The following is a 9,087-nucleotide window of genomic DNA, read 5'->3' as shown; positions in this document are numbered from 1 at the left end:
ACTAGACGTGTTGGGAATCAGGCACGTGTACGCAGCGAAAAACAAAAATTTTATATGAAAAACAATTTTAATCATATAAACACGTACTCGATAATAGCAATTAATTACGTACCTTAACGCTTCCAGTGAAATTTAAATTACAACATGCATATTAATTCGATAATTAAATCACGTAGCATGCTCGCAGTAAATCACAATTCATACATAAACCAATTCACGAAATTATTCAAGCAAAATCATATTGCGAATATCAACATTTAATTTAATCTAATTAAATTAAAACATAATATAATACGGATCCGAAAATTTACCTCTCGAAGCGTGAGGTGAGTTCTCGGATTGAAACTAACTGCCACAGAAACCAACCCGTGCAATCGGGAGAAGCAGCGGCGAAGCGATGGTGGCGGACGCGCGGATCAGCGGCAGCGCGTGAGGTTCACGCGCTGACTTGGAGTGGCGCGTGCGGCGCTGGATCGACGGCAGCGTTTTGGTAGATCAGCTCCTTTGTCTTCCTCCTCTCGGATTTCACATCGTATACCGAATTCAACAGATATGTGGCACTAGACACGCAATAGTCAGAATAAAACAGAAGAATAAAACAAAAGGAAATACTACCGAAGAACTATCGGCAAGTGGGCACAGATTCCGGCGACGGCGATGGCGACGACGGAGGAGAGGCAACGGACGTGAGGTGAGGTGAGCGGCTAGGGTTTGTGTTGTGTCTTGTGTGTTGGCAAGACCTATAAATCTTATATTTATAGTGTCTTTTATAAAAGCCCTAACGGGCTTAAGTTGGACCGGGCCCAACAGCTTAAGTTCGTTAGTCTTTCTTCGCTCGTTTCTTACAACTCAATGATTGGAAAATTATAACAATTATATTTTCGGAATCATTGAAACGTTCTCGTCATTACGAATGTCAATTCTCGATTTCCAATTTCTAAAAGTGGAAACCCTAATTCAGTGGACCTTCTAAGTTTGGAAACTTCCCAATTTAGAAAGTTCACTAAGATGTTCGCCTAGTTCTTTCATTTTCTTATTCTCATTCATAATTCCAAATTACGAATGTTGGAATCAATCATGCAAAGATTAAATTTTGTTTCTTTGACCGTTTATTCAAAGAACTTGAGTGCACGAGCAGTGTGACCCTCGATGGTTCACGTGTAAGCTAGCCGTGGGTCCACAATTTTTTGTGGTTTAAACTCGTCCCTAGAGTTAGAATTAAGATGAAGCTCGTTTCAACTTAATCACCCAATGAATCAAGATTGGTGTCTAGCAACTACGTGTCATGATTCCCTAGATACAAATGAAGTGCCTGCAAGAGCCGTGTGATATAGTTAACGTACAATACGATCCCTTCGATTCATATGTCCCGATTGAGCTAGAGGCATTGGTTCATCGAGACCTCTTTAGTAGTTCAATAACTGTGCGATCCTTCTATGTGTTGTAATCGGTACGTGCACGACTTAGAGAATCGAATTCCCTAATCATCACTTAGTCAGCTCTGGCCAGAGACTTAAAGATTACAAACTATGAGAACACACAAGACATCCAAGACTATTCTAGCGATCAAATCCCAGACTACAATGCACAGACTTCCCACTAGATTTCGGACTGCACGAACACTGGCCCTTGGGGCGTTCCTCGGTGGAACTCAGGGACAGGTCACGATACAGCTGGTCCTCTAGTGAAGTCACAGTGATGTCTTGGTCATAAGGACTAATGGTGTACAACTATATCGTAGATATCTCTACTCGATTATTGAGAACCACTTAGAGATTTCTAGGATGAGGGAGTTCAGTGAACTCGTTAACTTACGAGCACCCACTTATGCATGCTGATATCACAATACCTTTTACTGATGAGACGCAGTACACATTCACTAAGTGCTAGTCTCTTAATAGGAAAGGCCGATATCCTCATTGGTGGCGTAACCCTTCGACTAGGAACACTGTTTAACAATTATAATACCTAAGTAAATATCTCACGATCTTAAAAGATCAATTACAAGTAATTGTAATAACTGTAAGGACTATATCTATGTTTGAACAATGGGCAAAGATATAGAATGCCAAGGTGTTTTATCATTAATACGAAAAATGATTATTTATTACTAGAATAAATTGAAAGACCACAGTCATAAGTTTGCTTGTTACTTGATTATCTCTAATTTGAGGTACGAGACTTTAGAAATTTACTATGTGGATTTTTATGTGTTCAATGTTTCGAATTTCTTGAATTATCTCATGCTATGTTATGTAGCATTGAACGAAAGGTTATGATCACTTGAGTATTTGTTTGATGCTATTGAATGTTTGAATTGTGTAGTAATTTTAAATCTATGTATATGTTATTGAATGACTGAGCACTCTTTTAAGAATATAAAACATGGGGAGAATGGTTTTAATTATGAAGTTTAAGGGCTCGAATGTTTTGATTCTGGAACTTGAGTACCAAATTAGGAACTTGTTCGATGAAATGTCTCGGTCAATTTTTTTTTTTTTTTTTTTGGTAATTGTGGAGACAAAGAGTTAATATTCCGTATTTTAAAAATTGTTGAATTGAATTTTCTAGGGGCCAGTTTGCTAATAAAAATTGAATTGAATCATGTTGCTAATATTTACAACACACATGGAGTTTTTTCAGCAAAATTAACTCTGGTCTATTAGCATGGCTGCTTGAAAAGCTTAAAGCTTCCTCCATTTAAGCAGCCCGAAAACTTCAATCCGATATAATGGTGTTTTTTTTTTTCTCAGAATTTTCTTGATTTTTATCCAAGATTTTTCGATTTACTGCAATAACATAATCCATAAAGTAGACATAATCATCAAATGGGCATGGTTGACATCGACATTGAACTCGACGAAATGGAACTAATCGCAGCAGCAGCAGGTTACCACTACTACACCAGCATCACAAGGCAACCCTCTCGATGCATCTCGCCCATCGGATCGGGTTTCATGAACGAGGTAATCAACGGCCAGGATGATTTCTGTAGGGAAATGCTGAGGATGGACAAACACGTCTTCTACAAGCTGAGCGACACTCTCAGGCAGAGAGGGGTGCTCCGCGACACGCCAGGTGTCACGATAGAGGAACAGCTGGCAATCTTCTTGAACATTGTGGGCCACAACGAACGTAATAGAGTGATACAGGAGAGGTTTCGCCACTCTGGCGAAAGGATAAGTAGGCATTTTAATAACGTGTTGAAGGCGATTAAGTCTCTCTCCCGCGAGTTTCTTATGCCCCCGCCTGCGAATACTTCGTTGGAGATTCTTAAAAGTAATAGATTCTACCCCTACTTGGAGGTAAAATGTTTACGGCTTTGTAATAAATCTATTTTAGGAAGAATGGGTCCGACACGAATTCTGTGCTTGTTCTTTTAAGTCTATATATAATATTGATATAGATTTTTTTTGTAACGTTATTGAATTCTCTCTTCAGGACTGTATTGGAGTCATCGACGCGTGCATATCCCTGCAAATGTTCCTGCAAAAGATCAATCTCGATTTCGCAACATAAATGGAGTTTTGTCGCAAAGTCACCATTGTCTTGAGAGCCGTTCTCAACGACCCCGATCAAAACTTCCCTCAAGTTCCACAAGGTGCTTCTAAAACACACACACACATACACACACACACACACACACACACACACACACACACATATATATAAAATATATAATAAACGACTTTATTGCAATTAGCACCCTTGTGTTTATTCTAATTGTCAAAAAGTCACCGTGTTATAAAAAATTAGCAACATCTTCCCTATCATTCAGTTTTATTACCAAACTTCCTCCTAAAAACACACCATTTAGGGGTTTCTGTGCTAAAAAAAAGAGGTTTTTTCCTGATATTTATAACACGAGGAGTTGTTTAGCAAATCGGTATAACACAGGGTACGGAATGCAATTTAGGGGGTTGTTTGCTAATAAAAAAGGGGTTTTGTTTAGCAATTCTGTACAACAAAGGGGTACTGAATGCAATTTAGGGGTTGTTTGCTAATAAAATGGGGGTTTTTTGCTGATATTTATAACACGATGAGTGTTTTTAGCAATTCGGTATAATACAAGGGTACTGATCAATGCAATAAACTCATATATAAACCACCTTTCTGTATGACAGGTAAATATTACCTCGTTGATATGGGCTACGACAACATGGAAGGATTCATGGCGCCATACGAAGGAGTGAGGTACCACATGCACAAATATAGAGGCGCGAATCTCTTACCTAGAAACGCAAAGGAGCTATTCAATCACCGCCACTCGTATTTAAACAACGCAATTCGAAGGTCTTTTAGTGTTCTAAAGGAAAGATTCCCGATTCTCAAACTCGCGCCTCAATATGCTTTTCACACACAACGGGATATTGTGATAGCCGCGTGTGTGGTACACAATCACATTCGAAGAGAGGATAGAAACGATTGGCTGTTTAATAGCGTTGAGGAAGATGGTGGGGCCCGCGAGGAATCTTGTGGTTTCGACGAACAGTTTGATTCTCAATCGGCCTTTTCGATTAATGAAGAAATGGCGTCTTCTATAAGAGACGGTATTGCATCTGCTATGTGGAATGATTTTATGAATAAGTGGGATGAGTGGTGATTCTTAATTTTACATTACTAAATTAATTAAGAATGTCCGGTTTTTTTAGGATGTTACGTTTTTTGTCCGAATCTTTTTCTTTTTTCGAAATGATCGTTCATCTTGTTTTATTCATCTCTATAAACATGCTCCCCTTTCTTCAGCTTTCTGACCGTCTCTTTTTTCGGGCCAACGTTTCGGGCTCTCTCACCGTCTCTTCTTTGGGCAGAGACTCATTGTATGAAACTCGAGAATTTAAGAATCTCATGATAGGTTAAGTGAGGATTTAAGAATCTCATTGTATTTTCATCTATTAATTAATGGAGACTCCCCAAATGTGATAATTATCAAAGAAAAAGTGATAATTATCATTTTAACTTAAATGTAAAGCAACTAGTTGTTTATACCTGAAATAGCGGTGGCAGGGGGTGTATTATGTATGTTACCAAATTTGTCTTTTGCTCCTGTTTAATGTTGTGAAGCTTAATCTTTTGTTTTCCAGGTTGAACACTTCTCAATTATCAAGTTTGAGACCGAGCATAGAGATGTTGTTGCTGTTGCTCCAAAAGAGTTTAAAATTTAAGATTTCAGTCTTTTAGTGTACATAACATTTTCCAAACTACATTTTCAGTTGCATTTTCTTATATTATTGTTTTCATTTTACTACATAATTTTTTACCCAGTCAGTTAAAACCTGGAAAACAAAAGATTTGAGTGAAGTTAAAGATATCAACTCATATGGCTCAAATTCATGTTCAACTATACCTGAAAACAGAGTAACCTTGTTTATCTTTACTATGGAGCATTTGATATTTGAGATTTTAGTTGGGGCTAGTGACAAAACTCAAAAGAAACAAGCATGCATAGTTCATATATGTCAGACCAAAAACTCCGAAATAACTGTGAACATCATTCACCATTTTCAATTCATTTATTCGCCTCGCCTGTCGAAAAAAGATGGAAGATCAAAGTTTTGCCACATATGTAACTATCACTTTATCATCTATTTACATCCTTCTCTGACGTGAAAGCTATAAATCTCAATTAAAATCTTGATGCATTTTGTTTATGAGAGAAAAAATAGATGCATATATGAAGAAAAACTAGCTCTCTCTGCAATGTAAATTTTAAGACAAACCAACATTTAAAACTTCAATCCTAGATCCTGGAAATGAAATGTAGTTATAAAGATCTTACGTAAAATTAATGTTGAAGATGTATTATTCTGCTAATTCACTATATATAGAGGAAATGGAAAAAAAAAAAAAAAAAAAAAGAAAAGGATAATACAGAAAGGCATAAGTAGAAACTTCACATTTTATTATTTGATCTCAATATCCTTATTAATCACCAAAATTATCCGAATGGCGAATACCCAAAATCAACACCCTAAGGCTAATAATGACAATGAAATGTATGTGGACTAGTAACCGATATGGTTTGACTATTGGCAGCAAGATTACTTCTCTTAATTTATTTAAAATTTCAAACTATTGCTTTCAGTTATTAGACGTATAAAATAGTGGTCGCACATAACATCATTCAAGCATATGAAATTTATACAAAGATGATTACAGAGACACACAATTCGGCCAACTTACCGTCACAAAGATGATTCAACCATTATATGGGCACCGCCACCGAGAGGAACACTTAAAACCAATGTGGACGCGGCCTTCCCTGCAAATGCAGATTATTTCAACGTTTCATTGGTGGCTAGAGATGAAGATGGATTATGTGTGTGGTGGCGAGTGGTGCGAATCCGAGGTCGAGTTTCTCCAGCGGAAGGAGAGGCCCAAGCAGTCCGACAAGCGATTATCACGACGCACCGTTTTCATTGGAGCTCTATTATATTTGAGGGAGATTGTCTACAGGTCATGGACGCTCTTCGTTACAGAGATCATTCTCTCACACCGTTTGGTGCAATTGTTGATTAAGGCCTGTTTCTTGCTAGGTCATTAATTTATGGCTTAATTCCACTTTGCACCCTTGAAATATACCATTTTGGCACTTTACACCCTCGAAATAAATTAATAGCACTTTGCACCTCGAAATACAATAAATCATGCATAATGCACCCCAAATGATTTTTTAAAGCTAAAAAATATAAATTTAATATTTGTAGTGATATTTTTTTAGGATGCCAAATGTCAAATATTTTTTTTATTCATCAATCATTTTGAAACTATAAAGTTCAAAAATAAAAATACATTCCATCAACATATTTAAAAATTATATTGTTTTATCAAAATAAAATATTTTACGAAAAAAAAATCATTCAGCTATTACGTTATCAAGTTATCTGAAAATTATTTTTTCTTCCAAATATTTTCTCCTAATATTTTACAAACAGTGACATAAAAGATCCACAATCGAATAATTTAGTGATAAAATATTATTTTTTTTATTTTTCTTTTGTAAGATAATGTAGTTTTTTTTTAAATAATCCGGTGTAATTTTTATTTTTTCGCACTTTGTCCGCTCAAAATTAGGTTTGAGGTTCAAGAAAACAACAATTTTTTTTTATTTTGTACCCCAAAAAGAAAAACACCAATGAAAAATAAAATTGCCTTTATTATTCAATTGAGGGTGCATTGTGAATGATTTATTGTGTTTTGAGGGTGCAAAGTGCTATTATTATTTTTCGAGGGTGCAAAGTGCCAAAATGGTATATTTCAAGGGTGCAAAGTGGAATTTCTTGTTCAGGTCCATATGCCAGATTTGGAGGGATTTGGAGGAATTTCTTGTCAAGGGTGCAAAGTGCCTTAATTTCTTGTTCTTTTAGTTTTATTAAGAGACAAGGGAACCAACTTGCTCATGTTCTTGCTTGTCTTACTGTTTCGAATTTTCTAGAAGGGGATTCTCTTCCCTCGTTGTGTTCTTTGGCATCGGGTGCCTAATAAAATAACGCAACAATAACTGTTTTACCCTCAACCGAATAACGCAATAATAACTGTCCACATTTTCGCATGAAAAACAGCATGCTGGTTCAGGTCCATATGCCAGATTTGGAGGGATTTGCAGCTTCCTCTTTCCGCCTGATTAAAAAAAAAAACGAAAACAAAACTTATAAATCGGTGACCCTGAAACATCTGTACATGCATGCCGACATGCTGTATATATGCTTCTCTAGGCATTATTGGGTCATTCTGCTGATATTTTAGATTGCATGTGTGACAAATGGCCTCGTCAATATATATTTGTCTCGATCACTATATCTGAATTAGTCGGTCAGCATTTGACCATGTTCTGTGATTTAGCCCGTGGGGCTTCCGTCTTCTCCAAAGCACCTTGATCCGTACTCCGATGGTGGCACCTGCAACGCCGGGAGGAGTTCCCGGTGGGAAAGCTCCGACGATCAAGTCAGTGGTCTAAAGAGATAAGTATATGTGTGATATTATAATGAATAGTATATTCGGGTGTGTGTGTGTGATTAATGGTCCCTCTATTTATAGATGAGGAAACCTTGGCCTCTAAGGTTTCCTTTTTTAGGGTTTGCTCCCCCCTCAAGTCAAGTGTTTTGGGCCTGTTCTACCTCGTTTTGGTGCTGGGCTGCGAGCTATGGTATTTCCAAATCGTCATTGGGGAACCGTGGTTCGACATCTTTCCTCGTATTGACGAATTGGGTCTTTTCAGTTCATATATACTTGTTTCTGTCAGAATGGCCCATATCAACTACTCCCCCCTACTCCTTAATTATAAGACGAGTTCGCTTTTCCTTACTTCGTTTTATAAGTATGGAGTACGAGGCGCGAGGTAAGAGTTCGGTTTTGGAGTTACTTTCGGTGGGAGTGGGTGCCCGCTGTTCTCCCTCCTTTCCTATTAATTGTTCTGACAACCAACGTGGTTGATTCGGGTTCCCTAGGTCTCATTAGGAAATTCCAATCGGTGCTTTTGCGCTAGTTTCGAGACAATCCGCTTTGAATCCTGTCCGTCCGAATAAGCGGTTAAGATTTGATTTCCCCCTATTTTCTTTTTCTATAAATATCCAACCTCTGCCAATTCACAAATTTTTTTTTCCTTTCCCACCTCCGTGCTTTCTCTCTTACTGTTTTCCTTTCCGGCGATTCTGCTTCCCGAAACAGAGTTCTTACCCTTCGTGCTCACCCTCTCTCTCGGCAAAGGTACTGCTCTTCTCCCTTGTCTTTTATTGCCTTTGTCTTGTTCTTACGATCATCTATGTCTTCCCATTCTCCCGATCCTTTCGGCCAAAAAGTGCCTTCTAGCCGCTGTTCCGGGGAAGGGGATGACTATCATACCCTTACCCTTTCTTCCTCTTCGGAAGAAGGGCCCTTCTTTTCCCCTTCGGGCAAGCTCTTGAAAAAGTCAAAGAAAAGAGGTAGGGATAATGCTTTATCTACTGCGAGGAGCAGTTCTGCTTCGTTATCTGGGGGGCGCGATTTGGAAGACTAATGGGGGCCTAGTACTTTAAGTGAGATAGATCTGACTAACTTATCTCGCGACATAGGTCTCCCTACTGATGTCGAACTAGTTTTACCCTCCCG

The 9,087-nt window shown here is 38.0% G+C and overlaps 2 protein-coding genes across 2 annotated transcripts; both read left to right on the top strand.

Moving 5' to 3' along the window:
- Nucleotides 1–2,582: 2,582 nt before the first annotated feature.
- Nucleotides 2,583–3,519, top strand: LOC148771655 (uncharacterized). Its single transcript, XM_088815163.1, has 2 exons — nt 2,583–3,305; nt 3,442–3,519. The coding sequence occupies exons 1-2, from the start codon at nt 2,829–2,831 to the stop codon at nt 3,517–3,519; spliced, it is 555 nt and encodes a 184-aa protein (XP_088671289.1). The 5' UTR covers nt 2,583–2,828.
- Nucleotides 3,520–4,684, top strand: LOC148771654 (uncharacterized). The gene is made up of 2 exons (XM_088815162.1): nt 3,520–3,601; nt 4,125–4,684. The coding sequence occupies exons 1-2, from the start codon at nt 3,520–3,522 to the stop codon at nt 4,601–4,603; spliced, it is 561 nt and encodes a 186-aa protein (XP_088671288.1). The 3' UTR covers nt 4,604–4,684.
- Nucleotides 4,685–9,087: the final 4,403 nt, after the last annotated feature.

This window comes from Erythranthe guttata, chromosome 3 (genome assembly GCF_056151865.1).
Source record: "Erythranthe guttata isolate IM_541 chromosome 3, IM_541, whole genome shotgun sequence".
In the NCBI taxonomy this organism is placed as follows: Eukaryota; Viridiplantae; Streptophyta; class Magnoliopsida; order Lamiales; family Phrymaceae; genus Erythranthe; species Erythranthe guttata.
The sequence above is the reverse complement of the archived record's forward strand: the minus strand, read 5'-3'. Positions and strand labels throughout refer to the sequence as shown.